Source organism: Columba livia, chromosome 3 (genome assembly GCF_036013475.1).
Source record: "Columba livia isolate bColLiv1 breed racing homer chromosome 3, bColLiv1.pat.W.v2, whole genome shotgun sequence".
NCBI classification, from domain to species: domain Eukaryota; kingdom Metazoa; phylum Chordata; class Aves; order Columbiformes; family Columbidae; genus Columba; species Columba livia.
This window is the reverse complement of record NC_088604.1, coordinates 51,568,714-51,586,904: the sequence shown is the minus strand read 5'-3', so window position 1 is coordinate 51,586,904 and position 18,191 is coordinate 51,568,714. Positions and strand designations below refer to the sequence as shown.

The 18,191-nt window shown below is 40.1% G+C and overlaps 2 protein-coding genes across 3 annotated transcripts; both read right to left on the bottom strand.

Annotated features, from left to right (window-relative positions):
- Positions 1 to 371: 371 nt before the first annotated feature.
- On the bottom strand, positions 372 to 12,326 carry RWDD1 (RWD domain containing 1). Of its 2 annotated transcripts, none has more exons than XM_005507453.3 (7): positions 12,114 to 12,326; positions 10,321 to 10,386; positions 8,965 to 9,095; positions 7,894 to 8,037; positions 6,748 to 6,880; positions 4,768 to 4,830; positions 372 to 2,973 (listed from the first exon to the last, which is right to left on the bottom strand). In XM_005507453.3, exons 1-7 carry the CDS (start codon positions 12,265 to 12,267, stop codon positions 2,861 to 2,863), a joined length of 804 nt encoding a protein of 267 aa, XP_005507510.1. In that variant the 5' UTR covers positions 12,268 to 12,326; the 3' UTR covers positions 372 to 2,860. The 2 variants fall into 2 exon arrangements, with proteins under 2 accessions (XP_005507510.1, XP_064912795.1); XM_065056723.1 differs by lacking the exon at positions 12,114 to 12,326 and adding an exon at positions 11,627 to 11,645.
- A 2,341-nt stretch (positions 12,327 to 14,667) lies between these two features.
- Positions 14,668 to 17,500, bottom strand: CALHM4 (calcium homeostasis modulator family member 4). Its single transcript, XM_005507485.3, has 2 exons — positions 16,772 to 17,500; positions 14,668 to 16,005 (listed from the first exon to the last, which is right to left on the bottom strand). Exons 1-2 carry the CDS (start codon positions 17,327 to 17,329, stop codon positions 15,607 to 15,609), a joined length of 957 nt encoding a protein of 318 aa, XP_005507542.1. The 5' UTR covers positions 17,330 to 17,500; the 3' UTR covers positions 14,668 to 15,606.
- Between the last annotated feature and the right edge of the window lie 691 nt (positions 17,501 to 18,191).

The following is an 18,191-nucleotide window of genomic DNA, read 5'->3' as shown; positions in this document are numbered from 1 at the left end:
GATGCAAAATGCTAGGCTATGCAGCATGCTCAAGATTGTACTCCTACAGCATCTTGACAGAACGGGAATCATCCTACGAATTTTAATAGAGCTCAGGCACCAATTATTCAAAAAGTTCAGCATGATCAAAACTAAATTAGCTCTGATCATAGTGCAGTGTTGCAACTCATAATAATCTCCCTACATGCTTTACAGTGTACACTTTCAACTTCGAGAGTTAAAAGCAAGATGCAACCAAGGTTGTAGGCACCGTGATCTTGAATTATGAAAATTCCATCAATGTTTATTGGTAGAACTTTATTAGATTACTATGAATTAGACTTCAATCTAATCCAAAGTGCATATGTAAACTTCAAATATATCACTTAAACTTCTTCCACAAAAAATCCCCTTTATTCAGTCCATTTCAGCAAACTCCAGGACATAAACATAGCCAAGCTTACTCTCAGTCAAATTCCCTTTTATTTCACAGATGTTAATTACTAACAAAGGTAAATGAAGCTGAAGCTCAGACTGAGTCACTGAAATCTGTTCCACAGACTTGGAGGAACAGACTTTATACAACTTTTTGTCACTTCAACCCTTATTATTTCTTCTGCTTTGAGATATAAGATGTTAGAGTAAAAATACATTTTCACATTTTAACTTGTTTGACATTGTTTTAACATTTTTAAGCTATAGATCCTTTGCATGAAAACTAATAAATACATTAGCGTGAAAACAGACCAAAAAAAAAATCTCATTGATCTAGAAATATCATTGAGAAACTTTTTTCATACATAGCTGATTCTTACAAGTGACCCACTTGGAAAATTTTCTCAGATTACAACATTTTGCATGGACTACACAGCATTCTTGGATTCAGTCTAGATTTAAAGAGAACTTGCTCCTCTTTTGAAAAAAATGCCAGTTTTAAACATACATAGCTGAAAATTGAAAGTCTTAGGAGTCATCTTTCTTTTTAAATGCAGCTGAATCGAGACATACCAGAAGCAAATTAAGTTCAGTGCTGAAGAGCATTTTAAAGCATCCCAGCAATTACACAGGAAGCTGGATGTAGTCACTGTGAAGCTTTCAATCCAACCATATCTTTGGAAAAGTCAGACTTAATATCACATTAGCTCACAATTTCTTAATATATTTGGTAACTGCTGGAACACAGATCCTGCTTATTGCTTTGAAACATAACATTATCAGTGAAACCTAGATGCTTGTCAAGAGTTCTTAGCCAAAATTAAAAAGATCAAATAGAGGACAGTAGGAACAAAGGCACGTGGTTAATTTATAAAAGTATTTATAGGGTACTTGAACATTTATTTCTATCTACTAGAAATTTGTTCAGCTTGAATACAAAAAGACTACTGAAGCATGTTAAAGGAGATCATCCTAAACAGATGTTCTCGAGTGGTATGAGCAGAGAATCTTATACGTTATTATTTTCAGAATTAAGTTTCTCATTTTGAATATGGAATTTCCAAATGTTAAAGTTCATAAATTTATTATTCCTCTAAGCACTGTGATACTTCAGTGCAGCCCTCTTCAGAGGTTGAAGCTGGCACAGTTAAGGCAGTCTACTAACAGTATTTTAAAATTCAGCACACAGTGTTTAATCATCAAGGTGCCTGGTGGTTCTCTAGTTGGAGAGCTCTCATTTGAAACCTTTGTCTATACCCTCACCCTTCCAGCTGATGCAGCCTCAAACACAGTATGTTCAACCACCACAGTTCTTGTGGTGTTTTGGCGTTTTTTTGGAGGTGGGAAGGGAGGAATCGTCTAACATCAAGCTGCTAGCTTCATATGCAATTCTGTGGGATGGTTAACATCCACTAGCTGATGTGTAGCTTTACTGTACATTGTGCTGACCTTTCTAGGCTGCCAGCAAGATGCTTCTAAAACAACACCCATTGCATTCAAACCTATAAGCACTCTATAAATCCTGGTACTGTAACCTGAACTCCATTGACAGTATTTTCACATAGTTTGTTCCCAAAGGCAAATTAAATTTCCTAGTTTTTTTTTTTAATTATTATTATTTTTATTTCTGCCCCTCATGGAAGTTAATTGTTGCACAAGTTAAAAAAAACAAACAAACAAACACAAAACAAACACCAACAACCCTCTCTGAACAACCAACCAAACCTTTTCAGAAGACTTTCTCATTCTGATTTTTTCCTACAGACTTGAACTAGTAATTTTGAAACTACCATTCTCAACTACAGCAAAAGATTTTACTTCAGTAGTATTAAAATGGTTTTCATTAAACTTTAATAAGGCTGTGCCTTGATAAAAGGTGACTAGTGCAGTCTATCTACAGCTGATAGGTTGGGGCACCAGAACTGACTTGAAGTGTTAGAAAATTCCACGGAAAAAAAAAAATTAAAAAAAAAAAAAAAATATATATATATATATATAACTGCATAGTATGTCATCCCTTTTATTCACCAAAGCTGCCCATGTATATCCCAAGTGGAAAATAGAAGAACAGCTGCTCAGCCACCAGATGCAGGTGTGTTTAGTGCTTGCTATAGCATCTTTCCATCTCGTTCATTGTCACATCTCCTCAAAGGGCAATTACAGAAGTGAGAAGGAAAAATAAGTGAAAATAGGATAGCATTTTCAGACAGATCAATATTCCTCAGATTTTTCATTTGAAATATTATAGTAAATTTATTTACTAAGAAAGTCATCAGAATATCACTCTCCTTGATTTAAAATATTTTGTCTTTTTTCTTTGGAAAAAAAGAAAAAGGAAAAAACCCCCACAATACACATTACTAAAACCACAGATGCTGTGGATTTCCTGCCTGCTCATCTCTCCTCACATATGTCCATGCTGATGACAGAAACAGTTCAAAAGAGTCTAATCACTATCTAAATTAACAGGGTTGTAGTCAGGGTCATCCTCTTCATCTTCCAACTCTAAATCATCCATTTCTTGGAATAAAGATTCATCAACCTCCACACTGTTTCCAGCTGCAAAGAACAGAAAAAATATTTAAAATACTTTATTTTTATGCAAGTAGGAAAACAGGATCTGAACAATAAGATACACAACACACTTTCATAGGCATTCTTCGATCTAGGTAGCTGTTAAGTTACTTTTTTTTTTTATAAATCAAATCAATATGGAAAAGGAAATGCCGTATTTTATCTTTTTACAGCTGAAGTGAAGCTTTTTTTCCTTATACCAAAACTCAGTCATGAAAGATGTCACACAGGACTTCATTCTACTGGGAGAATGAAATTAACATTTATAGTTCCGAGAAGCAGAGATACTTTGACAGGATCTGGGAGAAAGTAAGAGCTCAGGACCTCACGGCTGGAATAGTCACAACTATCATAGTCACAGAAACACAGCGAGTTCATAAAAAAAACCCTTACAGACCTTTTATATGCGTACATACATACATTTGCTTTCATATTTCAATTTTAAAATATGAAGATTCGCATGCATTCACTTTTTCTTATGAAAGAGATGCTGCTGACCTAAGGATAAAGGATTTAAAGGCTCGCGAGCTATCGTGACTTTGTGTGTATCAACAGCGACATCTTCCGGCTACTGAATAAAGTTCTGTTGTTTCACTCTATTTGAACGAGTCTTTATAACTACTTTCCATCTAAAAGACATTATCCTGTTTAAGCAGTGAAAGTTTGTATCACTTATTACACGGTATTGTAATATTAAAATCGCAGTTAGTAACCTGTTGCATTCATGAAGAATGCAAACAGCGATAAAACCAGGATTTCCTAATCAGAGATAGCAACGGGATTAAAAATACATTCATCACAAATCATTTGGGTACCAAGCCTAAATAGAGAGTTCTGTTCCTCCCTTGATACAACCAAACCTTCCATCAACACCTCATCTTTACTTTAGGCATTTTGGAGGAAGACAAGGTTAAATTATGCCGTCTAACTGAGACTCAGCTCCCCCATTAATGCCATTTCAAGTTTATACTCACTGATGTTCATAAATAACTTTTTTTTTAATTGTTACTTGCAGAGAAAATTCTTGACTCCCTTCTGTGTGTGTTTTGCAATACCAGTAGATAATGCAGCTACATTAAAGAATTGTCTTAAATCTAAAATCAGTCTTTTAAACTAGGATACTAAAAGGCAGTACAGAAAATTAAATACATATGTGACTGTGAGTAGATTTATTTGATTTATCTCCAACAGATTTTCTAAGTTTAACATCTTTTGGCACAGGCTTACACAATGTTCAGCTGGCACCAGGTCAGATATTTTTGGTAAGATAACAGGCAAAACTGCACAAAACCACAAACACAAACTGGGCTGCACAGTAGCAAACAGCATTTAGTTTGATCTGCAAGATTTACGACTGGTGTTGAGGTTCAGAGAGAAGAGAGAACTTTGAGATCTTTGCTTGAAATTTTGGGTAAGAAGGCTGGCTACTAGAAAAAAAGGAAAAAGCAGGGTCTGGTTGCAGGAGTTTTGTTTGTTTTTGTTTTGCTTTGCTTGATTTTGGTTTTGCTTCCAGTCCAAACACTTGAATAGAGATAAGATCAACTCGAGCTCAAAACTGCAAAGAAATACACTTTAGCATCTTGAAAATGTTTTGTTTGTTTTTGAAAGAAGTTAAAATCACTGTTCAATCTAAAAAACAGTCCCTCTTAGAAAGTTCTTCCAACATAAAAGTGATACTGATGTAAGATATGAAGTCACAAATACAACACAAATTTTGCTTCAGAATTTTGACCTATTCTAAACCACTGTCTTTGAATTGTGGAAACAAACAGAATTTACCTTCCTCCAAGAACTGGATGTCAGAGGTGTCAAGGTTGTGATCCATTTCAAACAGCTGTTTACCTAGAAATAAAAAAAAAAAAAATAAAAAAAAATAAAAATGTATAAGCCAGTAGAATTCTGAAATAACTATCAACCTAAGGCGACATATATTTCGTCACATATATTTCAGGCTTTCCAAATTCACCAAATTGATGAGTCTTTTTTCTTTAAGCTGCTCGCTTCTGTAAGTTCCTCCTCTTAGATGTGATAGTGGCCACTGTCTCTTATAGTCACTTTAATGTTACTATGGCTTTAATATTGTGGGGTGGGAAAATTTACACTGTACTGCCCCATAGTTTTTGATCAGTCCTTATTGCTTTAGTCCTCATGCATTCCACCAGGAATCCTCTGTGGGAACTGGAAAGGAAATGAGCTGCCTCCCCCACCTTTTTCCATATATCCTCCCCATTTGAAAAGCAACTTGGATCTACACACAAATCACAGGCTCCTACACACATAAACACCTGTGAAGGAAACATCACACAAGGCAAAGTGGAGCCCTTCTAATTGGCAAGTAGGGGGAGAAAAGCTCAGGAATTTTTCCACGTAAACTACCCATCTTCTATTTGTATTTGCATTACTTGTGCAAGCTTCTGCCAACAAGACTGGTTGGTGTTTGTGGTAAAACTCTTAAGACAACTTTAACTTCTACTGAGGTTACACTTGTGACATTTGAGAATAGGCTTGGTTTCAGTTTTGTAAAGGGGAACTTCTAAGTTGCACCAGGGGAGGTTTAGATTGGATATTAGGAAAAAATTCTTCATGGAAAGGGTTGTCAGGCACTGGAACAGGCTGCCCAGGGAAGTGATTGAGTCACCATCCCTGGAGGTGTTTAAAAAGTGTTTAGACAAGGTTCTTAGGGACATGGTTTAGTGCTAGAGCTAGGTTATGGTTGGACTTGATGATCCTGAGAGCGTCTTCCAACCAAAATGATTCTATGATTCTATGTTTAGAGGAAAAGAGACACAACATGCTAAAAATAATTCTAAGAACAGGAAATCTAGAAGAAGCCTAATCTCTACTATCTTTGTAGATTCCCAAATGCATTCCCTTCAGAGAGAAATCAAGCATGTTCCATAGTCTTTACAGCTTTTCATGAAACTTACTACCATTAACATTTCTATCTCTCTCAAATTTCATCCAAACTAGCTGAAATTTTCAAAAGCCTTCAGAAGGGAGGAGAAAAGATAACAGTGATACAGCACAATCACATTGGTCATGTTTTCTTAAGTAATCAGGTTACGAAGTAGATCTAATATCACAGGAGAACCAGTTCAAGCTGTGGAGAGTACAAAGAAGATGCCCAAGATTTAATTAAAAAGAAAAGTTATTTCCTCCACACTTTGTCCACTTGATAGAGCATTTGCTTTCTGCTGGACAAACAGTGATCTGCAAAACAAAAAACCCAAAACACTACTATGACAAGCTCTTACCTCAAATATCATAGCCATTCTCACTAGGCATCATAGGCTTATTGTTAGCAGTAGCCAGCCTCTGTGTTGCTTCAGTCCAGCAACAGCATAGCAAATTTCTACATGTGCCTGAATAACCTGAACTCACTGTGATCCACTGCAATAAAGGACAAATCAATAAACTGTCTGATGTAGATTCTTCCTGTTGGTTAACAAACCCCAACTATTTCTGCCAGAACAATGCTTTAGTAGTAGCTCTAAGAGGCATACTGTCTGGCATAAAACTGAAGAAGCTTAAACACACAGTTTGGGAACCTTAATGACTTCGGCAGAAATCCTGAATCGATGAGCTTCATATTTAGCCCAAAATCAGCATTCACACTTCATGTGACATGGAGGACAATAATCAAATACTGCGTTAAGAGTTCTTTTACTACCATCATCCTTCAGTGTAAAAATCACACTTAAGCTTGTCAGTAGAGTCCAATAACACTGCAAAAACTTCAGGACCAGTTTTAAATCTTACCACTTAATTTATTTTTGCCTGCTTGTTCTTCTTCTTTCATTTTTTTCCTTTTTATTTCTAGAAGTTCTGCATCAAACTTTGCTTTCCAGTTTAGGAAATTTTCAATAGTAACAGGAGTGCCATGAAAACGTTGCTGAAAGAACAGAAAAAAAAGCTGCAAACACAACTCACAAAGCTACAGGTGAAGATGAGCATTCTTTTAACTATTTAAATTACATCATTCCAGAAGCACTGTCAGCTGTCAAGTATTCTGGGAAATTAACCCTGAGAATACACACAACACATTTGTTTCTGTTTTTTGTCATGGGACTCTCCCTTCAGAGAGCTGTACTGAGGTGGAAATTCTTATGGAAAAACCCCATGTACTACGTTTGGGCCTACAGTACAATAGTTAGCAACACACCACTACTACAGGTTATCCATAAGCTGGCAGAATTTATGAACTCTAAGTGCAATCTACACTGAAATACCTTCCAATAAAATAAATTAACCCTTCTATCTTGTTGAGACAGAAAAAAGGATTATTTTTTTTCCAGATATTTTTCTGCCATTTTCAGAAATACTGAACCCTCTAAGTCTCACCACCCTCTAGCTGTTTCCAAGCAAGTAAGTGAAGATTCAGTAGTTGGACTTCTCACAGCACATTTCATGAATGGAAAAACTGTTTCACAGTGGCTGGTAGAAAGGGCACATCCAGGGAGGACAAACCAGCCTTCAAGACTGATCCAACTGCTTCCAACCTACCCACTCGGACTACCTAGAGAGGCTTCCTCAGACCATGCAGCCTCTGTGCAGCACATCATGTTCTACCCTTTTTTCCTCCCCATTCCTTCTTACTGCTTCAAGCAAATGACTGGTTACATCAACTCGGATTTAATTTGGGAAAAATCCCTGTGCTGCCTTAGGAAGTAATACTAGAAAGGAGTGCGAACATGGAACGCGCCTCTGAAAAGACTACTTTAGAAAAGTGGCGGGGAGGGTGAAATCACTTAAGTGCACTAAAGAATCTTCTAGTCCTTAAGTTTTAATTATATAAACTTTGGGATAGATATTCCTCTCCTACTGCAACCGAGAATTGCTCCCACATCAAACCCACGCATTTAAAAAAAGCAGGAAATTTTTAGTTGAAATAATTATTGTACATACTTTCTCTTCTTCTTCTGCTTCTCTTTCTTTCTGTTTCTTTTCCTCTTCTCTTCTTGTTTTTATTTGATCCACTATTTCATTTAGTTTCTCCTGTACTGCTGAGACTAGAGTGAAGATCATAACCATTCCTAAATTTTCTTCTGCCTACAAGACAAAGAAATCAACTTCAAACAGAAAAAGAACCTCAAACCCTCAGCAGCTGAATGCAAAAGGTATGTTTAGAGAGCAGGGTGCTGTGCAAATGTAGCGAACACAGCTGAGGCACTCTGCACCAGTCTCAAAGGCTCGTTGGATAATTCAAATCAATTGGTCAGTTAATCCAGCTAAAGTTACCCCCAAATGGGCGTGCAGCAGAACACCAATGATGAACACTTGCTTTCAGGTTATCTACATATTATAGATATTTGGAAGGCTTATTAATTAATAAAATAAAACCTTTAGTATGAATGCAACTCCAAGATGTGAATATCATAAATCTTAAGAGACAACAGTCACTTAAAAGCTCCCTTCTCCTGAAATAGTTTACTCCTTAATCCCATTAACGCATAATCCTTTGAAATGGGACGGTTTCCCAGGAAAAAAACAAAAAGCATCAGTTGATGGAAGAAAGGTTATATGAAGTAAACTGAAGTGTTTCCTTCTCATTCCTTTCCAATGCACCCTCACTGATCCCAAAGACTGAAGAGGTATTTCCCCTCCAAATAGTTGTATTATTAAAAAGAATCAATGTACCATTTTTAAATCTTTCCAAACAAGAGTGGCTTATTTCCACAAACATTACATATAGTTAAACAAATTAATCATAAACTAGAACTACAAAAGAAGGGAAGCCCTAGAACACTTCAATTTCATTACTGTACCAGTGCACACTGAATTAGCCCTATATTTTTACCTAATTATAATAATTTACATCAATAAGGTCATTCATGAAACCTCGACACTAGTCCCTAAGGTATGGAATATGTTTTGAATCAGTAGCACATACATCAGAAAACAACCAAGTTGAGAAAGAAATTCTGCCTAAAGTGTGAAGTGATATCAAGCTGATTTGAGATATCTGATTTTCCTTACCTGTTGTTCTAGTAGTTTTATTATGTCTGTGACATCATTTTCATCAAGATTCTCCTGTGAGACAACTTCATACAGTGGAGCTTCATCAGGATATTTTTCTCTATAGGTAAATTTAAGGGTTGTTTGGACAGCTACAAGATAAAAAAACCCACATATTCTTATGGTGATAACTTTATACATAAACTCTGACTGTATATTTTTTTACTACACCAGTGTCCTAAAGATTTTAAAATATAAAATATTCTTGGCTTAAAGGAACAGTCATCTGACACAGATGCTAAAACTATACGAACAGATTTAAATACAATGCAAGTTTTGAGGAATTAAGATTATTAAGTTTACCCTTACATAAACTATTATAGGATATTAATGTCTGAAGGGTTTTTAGAAAGACTGGAAAACTCTAGCACTCACCTTACCACAGAAGCAGCACTCTCTTTTCCCTCATATCCCACTAAAAGCTGAAGAAAATGAGGAAGAGTCCTAACAACATATCTAGAGAGAATCTCAACATATTAATGGCTTAAATTTCTGGAGTATCAACCTCTGCGTTGGGTACCAGGGCTCCATAAAAATCATATGACAAGGACATAATGTCCACAACAAGCAAATAATAAGGAAAGAGAAGAATTGCCTGAGGAGAATGCACTCAATCTGAAGCCACCCAGCGCTACGATAACATGAAAACAAGGCAAAATAGAATCAAATTCCCTTCATGCATCCTGCCACAATAGCAGGGAGAACTCTTCCTTCAGTTCCAGGCTCACAGTTCTGGCATCCCTGTAGTTTCTTCAGCACAGACACTTGCTCTAGGCAGGACCTGCTCCTTTAAAAGTGAAGGAGACAGTAGCAGTTCCATCCTTCTGATACAGTAACCCAGAACAGCAGCTGTCAAACTTTCTTAGAGTGAGGCTTGCTTACAACAAGCCCACACAACTATTGATGCCCAACAAATACAAAGAGACTTGGGTACCCCAGCTCTTTCTTCTGGAACTGTTCCTTAAGGGCTACATATTTGCAACACACAGACTCTCCCAATGTGGCTGCTATACATACAGTTGCTAGAAAAAAACCACCTCACAATCTGGCTGTAAGCTCCTATGGGGATGATGACAACCCATTCTCTTTGAGGCTACACTGCAAAGCACTTGAGATACAGTGTGTCAGAAATTAGCCCTAGTGAGAGAATGCAATATTTCTGTAAACGAAACACAGATGACCAGAATACCCAAATTATATTTTCTGAGGAATGTTTAAGTCCCTAGGAGAACTTAGTGGAGGTATACCTAGTTGCTGATGACAGAATTAGGCTTACACAGAAACTCATCCTATATGTTTAAGACATGAGCAACTTACTTTCATCATTTTCTCCTGCTTCAGATGTCACAGTGATTGTGAAAGTTGTTGGCTTTTCTGACAATACTGTTCAGAGAAAAAAAAAAAAGACAGACTTCTTAAATCAGACAACTACTTCTTCATTCACTAAAACCGAACTTCTCAAGGACCAACGACGCAAGGAAGCTCTTGATACAGCATTAAGGGCCTTTTTACCCTATCATAAGAACTTTTCAATTAACAAATTTCCAAAAAAGTGCAAACCTACCTACTATCAAACAACTTACGTTACCACACTGAATGCATGCAGAAAGTTTCCAAAGCTAATTTGCTTTACTGTGCTAGGTATGTGCAATGAGCCACCAGTACACTCTTCACCCTGGACTGTTTTTACAGTATGTCTCCCCCTATTTCTATATTTAGGACAGCTTAACATAACAAATGCTTCTAAAACAAAATGCGAACACATGTGCAGGCCCTGTGTTCTAAAGTTCCACAGACTAGAAATCTTACTGCCACAGCGGTGGGTTGCAGACCATAATCTCAAATAAGGACTGCTCTGTATCACTGTTATAACCTATGTCCAATCCAGTACAGACGCTCTCACAGTATTAATTTAATTTTGCCTAATTGCTAATGTACTACTACTACTACTGTCTTTTTTCCTCCCTCTTCTCTTGGGCATAAGAGCATTACAGGAAGGAACAGTAACTCAGAGTAAGCATCAGAGGAGAGTCTATATAAAAGTATAACACTTCCATATCAGTGATTCAGCATCCCCAGCTACCAGAGATCAATTAATATACCTTTAACGTAAAGCTGAAGAACCTAAAAGATTTTCAGATTAAAGCAATGTCCAAATGTGATGGACAAATGTCTGTATGATAAAGTTACCGTGAAGTAAGATACTGTGAGACTTTGGACAGAGTAGACACTGTGCAGGAGGAAAAAAGAAAATGCAAAGTTTTTTCATGGTTAAAATTACCTGGATACCAAGCACCATAAATCACGTTGGATTAGCTAGTGAGGAAGATACTCTTAGTTATTTGATAGTAATTAGGAAACCACGAAGTTCTGACAAATCAACATGTGCATCATATGAAAGTTTCAGCAAGATAACATACTGCACCTGTGAATTAAAGCTTGCGTTTGCTCCACCATAGGCCTGCAGTGGGATAGGGCAGACACCAGCAATGCGCTTACAGAAACACCAGCCCCTCTAAGTACTCCAAACCACGCCGTGCTTCACGGCTGTGAGAAGCTGCTACCAAAAAGGAAAACTGTCCCACACACAAGCCGATTCCTCAACTCGCACCCAGGGCCGCACCTTTTGAAAGGTCTCTCCCAAGAGCCTCCTTCCCGCAGACCCACCCCGGGCCGCGACTCCGGAGCGGGGCCCACGCCGGGGGCTGTCCCGCGGCGGCACCGCCACGCAGCGGCCCCGGCCCACAGGCGCTCGGCCAGAAGCTCCAGGAGCGCTCGGCCAGAAGCTCCAGGAGCGCTCGGCCAGAAGCTCCAGGAGCGCTCGGCCAGAAGCTCCAGGAGCGCTCGGCCAGAAGCTCCAGGAGCGCTCGGCCAGAAGCTCCAGGAGCGCTCGGCCAGAAGCTCCAGGAGCGCTCGGCCAGAAGCTCCAGGAGCGCTCGGTCTGCCCTCCTGGAGAGAATCAAGAACAACATCCACCCCGCGCAGCTCACAGCGAGTAGCTGTCCGGAGGCGCACGGGCCGGCACGGTGCGGGGGGCGGCTGCCGCCCTGCGGGGCCTCTCGCCACTCCCTCGCACCGGCTCCCCGCGGCCGTGTCCCGCTGCGCCTCACCCGTGAACGAGTCCGGGTAGATGGACTCGAGCGCCTCCAGCTCGTTGCGCTGCTCCTCGCTGTAGTCGGTCATCGTCGCCCGCCGCCGGCCATGGGCCGCCCGAACCGCGAAGCGACCCCCGCCGGCCCGCGCATGCGCGCCTCCCTCCGGCATCAGCTAGACATGCCTAGCGCTCTAGATCGGCGGTGGATGCTTTTGGGCTGGAGGGGAGGACGGTTGTGCGGCGTGGACTGGAGGGCTCGCGCGGGCGCTTTCTCGCGCCTCGTCAGTTGAGGCGCGTGGCGGCGGTGCTGGCGTGCGGGGTCCGCGGCCCTGGGGAAAACAGCGGGGGTGAGGTACAGGTAATTCGCCTGACGACAGAACCCGAGGGAGTGGCAGGAAGATGTGCCAAGGGAGGTTTAGGTTGGACATCAGGAAAAGGTTCTTCACCCAGAGGGCGGTGGAGCACTGGAACAGGCTCCCCAGGGAGGTGTCACAGCCCCAAGGCTGACAGTGTTCAAGAAGAGACTGGACAACATCCTCAGACACATGGTGTGAACTGTAGGGTTGTGCTGTGCAGGGACAAGAGTTGAACTCAATGATCTGTGGGGCTCCCTTCCGACTCAGGACATTCTATGATTCCATGTTTGATTTTTGATTGCCTTCATAAAGAGTGATCAAGTGCAGTGCCCTCTAGTCAGTTAATTCTAGTGCTGCTGCTGCTTCATGTTCAGCCCTGTGGGCAGAAGGTACTTGGTGTGTACCTGATGTGTGAGAAAAGTCCTGCTGTCATCATCTGCACCACACCTGCTCTGGCTTCCCCACCCATGCTGGGAATGGCAGTGTTTGGAAGAGGTGACGCAGTCAGGTGCTGCTGCTTGGATTTCTGAAGGTCTGTGGACTCCCACGTGAAGAGGCAGGATTTAGACTTACTATAAAATGTGCATTGCTGTTAGGCCAATATTTATTGCCTGTCATTCTTTCATTGAAAATTTATAGGGATCAGCAAACTGAAGGACATTCAAAACTTGCTCAGGGTATAGCATGATGGTGCCGTGGAGGCAGCTGAATGCCATTTCAGACTAAAATTGGAAGTTCATTTGGTACAACTGGAAAAATTAGTTGGTGGTACAGCATGGAGTTGAAAAGCACTTACTAACTTTCCAGGAAATGTTCACAGCGATTTCAGAAGTCCCAACACATAAGCAATGTCATTATGTAAGTACAGAACAGGAGTCATAAAGGCTAACAATGTTAGGAGGTCCCATACTTGGGCATTACCTGTAAGAATGAATTCAAGACCTGCCCTGGTGAGGCTGCATCTGGAGTACTGCGTCCAGTTCTGGGCTCCCCAGTTTAAGAAGGGCAAGGAATTACTGGAGGAAGTCCTGCAGTGGGCTACAAAGATGATTAGGGGTCTGGAGCACCTTACGAGGAGAGACTGAGAGAGCTGGGTCTGTTCACCCTGGAGAAGAGAAGGCCGAGAGGGGATCTCATCAATCTCATCAATATCTCAAGGGTGGATGTCAAGAGGATGGGACCAGACTCTTTTCAGTGGTGCTCAAAGACAGAATGAGGGGCAATGGGCACAGACTGAAGCACAGGAGGGTCCATCTGAATATGAGGAGAAACTTCTTTATTTTGAGGGTGACAGAGCACTGGAACAGGCTGCCCAGAGAGGCTGTGGAGTCTCCTTCTCTGGAGACATTCAAAACCCACCTGGATGCATTCCTCTGTGATCTGCTCCAGGTGAACCTGCTTTAGCAGGTGGAGTTGGACTAGATGATCTTTTGAGGTCCCTTCCAACCCCAGTCATTCTATGAAAGTTAAACAGTGGACCCTGCTGGGTACTTGCTACACAGAGTAGTTTGAAGGTGCATCAGTTTCCTTGGCTTATGGCCAGCACTTTTCTCTCAGGTGCCTTTTACAAGCCCAGAGTTTCCAGAAAAGTTTTACCATGGATGTAAAAAGAATGATTTTCACTCAAATGAATAATCACTGTCTGTTCTTATCTCTACCCACAAGGCTTTTTTAATATTTTCCCTCCTCTATTCAGCTGAGGAGGGGAGTGATCGAGTAGCTGTGGTGGCCATCTGCCATTCAGTCAGGGTCAACCCACCACATACCTGAAAGTTTAGGATTCAGATTAAATAAATATGTGGGAATTTGTAATAATTTGTTTAGTGACATAAAGTGTGCATCCTTCTCCAGTTGTTTAGTACTGATGTCATTTACATTTGCTTAGTGCTTTCTTTTCTTTAGAAGTTTAAATCTTCAAGACCAAACATTTGTCAAGATCTGTAATTTAACTTCTGGCTCTTGCATTTTCTAGTAAAATGTACCAAATAATTGTGGTTTTCCCCTTCAGCACTCTTGGCTCATTTATTGACAGCAGATAGCATCCTATAATCTAGACTATGGCTCTGCAGCACACACATGTACATGTATACATAACAAAGCAATACAGGAAGTATTAGGACAAACTATGCTATGCATTTTCCCCCCATAGCCTTTGAAACATCTGCACAGAAAGTTAGAGAGGAGATGAGGTATAGTAACATCAGCTGATACCACACTGAATTAACACAAAAACATCATTAAGCACTCTTTCACTAAATATTTATGGGCACAATAGTACAGCAATTCTGAGTTTTTCACAGGCAAAGCAAACCATACTGCACAGAAATTTCCCATTCTGATTGGCTATTTATACAGTAGGCAAGCACAAAACAGCTGAGAGATTTTGAAGCCTATCTAAAGGGAACAGGAGACTGATCTTCATCTTGGTTTCATCCAGAATACATTTGAAATTGATTTTTCACATGTAAAGGGTTTGTTCATACAACTGCTACATGTTGCACCCCTCCATCCTGTGCCCCTTAGTGGGCATTTTACATCCTTACCAGAATTGAAACTTCTCTCTTCACTGTATCTAGACCCAGCCCATGTTGACGTTTCCCTATATGTTTCTTCCATGCTGATGTAGCCACAGACTGAGCTTGTAGTTAGCTCAGTATATTTTATTCACATAATACAAGAAAGATGCGGAAGAGAAGAAATGAGGTGTTTCTGCTAGGGTTCACCAAGACAAAGTTGGCTATCTGCTTTTGCTCTATACAGATCAGACCAACTCATAGAATCCAATCAAAGTCTAGCTATTAATTTTTAAAGATTTTTTGATGGGAGGAAAGAGAAAGCATTTGGGAATAACTTTCTCTCACAGTGTATACTCATCCTTTTAGCACAAGTATTACAAAGCAGAGAACTGCAGCTTGAAACAGCCCACCCTAATATACACATAGACCAACATGTCCCACAAGAGTCAGGCACCATCAGAAAAGGCATTTATAAGCATGTGCTAGAGAACTACATAAATAAGATGTACTTGCTCACAGACTTTATATATAAATGGAGTAAGACATCAGAAAGTTCCAGAGCAGCTCAGGTCTGATGTGGCGCTAGACACATTCCTACTTTTCTGCAAGGTGTTGCTGGGGGCCTGGACCCTCAGGGCTATGTTCTGATCACAGGGTCTTCATCAGTCTTCAGGTATTTTTTATCTACAGATTCCTTGAGTGCCCAGTCATGAAGGAGGCTGTAGTCATAGTGCTCCTTATCCACACGTTTTAGAAAGGCCAGTCCAGAAATGGCTTGCCACTCTTTGAGAGATGGGATACGGATTTCCTTTACATTTTCACTCCCTGGGACAAAGCCAAAGAACTTCTTTACATGCTGCATGGCATAGAGCCTGGAGTGCTGGTCCGTTGCTTCATCAAATAGCTCCTGCTCGTTATGGACATAGCTGCTCCAGTATCTGAAATGTAGAAAGCTGAGTGGGGAGAAACAGCTTGCCAAGCAGTAAGACAGGAAGACAGTGATGACTACCACAGCAATCAGAAGCCAGCCAGCCACCTTACAAAGAAAAAGAAAAAAAGCTGTTACAGCTGAAAATGCTCAGTGGTAACTTTTGAGCATCAGAAAAATCTGTAAAATAAGCTTTACTTGCTTTTTCTGACTAATAAGGTTACAAGGTGTAAGCCTGGTAGGGGTCTGTTGCTAAACCCAGTCCCTGCCTACCGAAGGTAGCTGTGTAGTAAAGTTGCTTCTTCCTGTCAGGTTTAAGGAAGTTCTGTTGTATAATTTGTTAAGGATTTTGCCTCCATAGCTATTATTTTGAGAAGCCACCTAATGCCTAACCCATATTAGTTACAGCCTGTTTAAAATGAATTTTCTCTGAAATGACAACTTAATGTTCCCACTATTACTAATACGTAAGCTTTTAGAATTATGTTTGATCAAAAAACAAGATTTTAATTTGGTTCATGTGGAGCTCTCACAGCCTAGGCCCCTTAGTCACATTTTGTATGCTTGAATGAAGAAACTTCATAGCCTCCCTGGATCTTGAACTTCTGTTTGTCTTACTTGATGGCACTTTTCGAGATAGTACATAAGGAAGAATATATCCTCCAGTAGCAGGTAACAAACAGGACAACCAGTCACAGTAGTTTATATACCTGAAGTTCAGCTCTACTTAAAGGAAGAAAGCAGGCTTCAAAACACACAGAGATTCAGCACTCAAGGTAGAAGATCCTGTTTTACCCTAACACTTTGCCTGCTGGATTAACTCTAGTTCTCATCATTAGACTCACAGGCAGCAGAAGAAACATGAATTACTCACTTGTGACTGGTATCGGAGTAGGAGAATCACTTCATCTCTTGCCCGAGTCAATTCTGAAGGAACTAACTGTCTGCATGGAAATGTAGCCAATATCCTTCTGCGTTCACTAGCAGTAATGTTTGGATTAGTTCCATAATAATTCACAGAGACATACTCACTCATGGCACAGACATAATATGAGCCATTTATCAGGGTGACTGCTAGCCATGTTACTGGAGCAACCAGGGCTCTCCCAGTGATGCTGCACAAGACGAAGCAGATCAGTCTGCACTGCAGTAACCGGTTTGGTGTAGCATCTTCCTGAAGAGGAGACCTTTTGCCTGTAACCAGCCTCCAAGTTTGGTTATTCAGGGCATAGCCAACAATCAGAAGGATCAGTGCAGGAACTCCAAGGAAAGCCAGCCCATAGATAAGGTTCTGCCCAACATGACAGGGACAGCTAAATGTAAAAACAGAAAAAAGTTGCTGCCCACCTATTGTCAATATTGCAATTACAGCATTAGCAATAACAACCTCTTTGCCTTTTAGAAAAGTTAACCACTTTGGAGGGAAAGGCATTTTAGATCCTACTCTTTACTAGATTCTTTTGCTGTAAGTCAAAACTAGCTTTTAGTTACATTTAATTAATGGCAGACTGGAACAGAACAAACTCCAACAGCTTAAAAAGACCCCCAAACATTATACACAAAAACCCCTCTGCTAAACTTTCTCCTCTAGCTAATTTTTGATTCTACTCCATGACAGCTAGAAGCTTCTTTGCTAGCTTTAAATATACTTACAGACATCCAATCATGTATTTTAATTGATTAAATAATTTATCTCAGCTTTTAAGCAATTGTGAGCTCAGCCAGCCCCTTGATAATTGTCTGAAACTAAATTCTCCCTACCTTTTGGATGACGTAAGCTGTTTGCTAATCAATGGTAATTAGCAGAAGCATGTGGTGGGACTAGGGAAAACAAGAAAAAAAAAAAAGGAAAAAGGAGATCTTTCAGCTATTCTTCAAGAAAAAACAACCAAACAAAAAAAGAAAAATAACCAAAACACTTTAAATGCTTCAACTTTAAAATAAAACCAGAAAAGATTCCATAGGTTGCACAAAGTTTGGAATCCCAATGCTGTTAGTATTTAATGTCAGTTCTGGTTCTGAGGCAATTTGCTCTCCAAAGACTGGAGTCTGAGATGTAATTAGCTGCTGGACCATGAGGATTTTAGCGTTTCACCTGTAGGTGGCAAGAGGCTAGCATGTCTCTTTTCCTGGCAGTGTTGAATGTTTCCTTCTGAAGGTTTTTTTTTTGTAATGTGTGATCTGCTATTTACTTCACAATGACGTCAAGCCAGCTTCAGATGTGCTTATGATAATAGCTGGCATTTATATAGCATGTTTGTGACTACAAGTTTTAAGATTTTCTGTAAGTATCA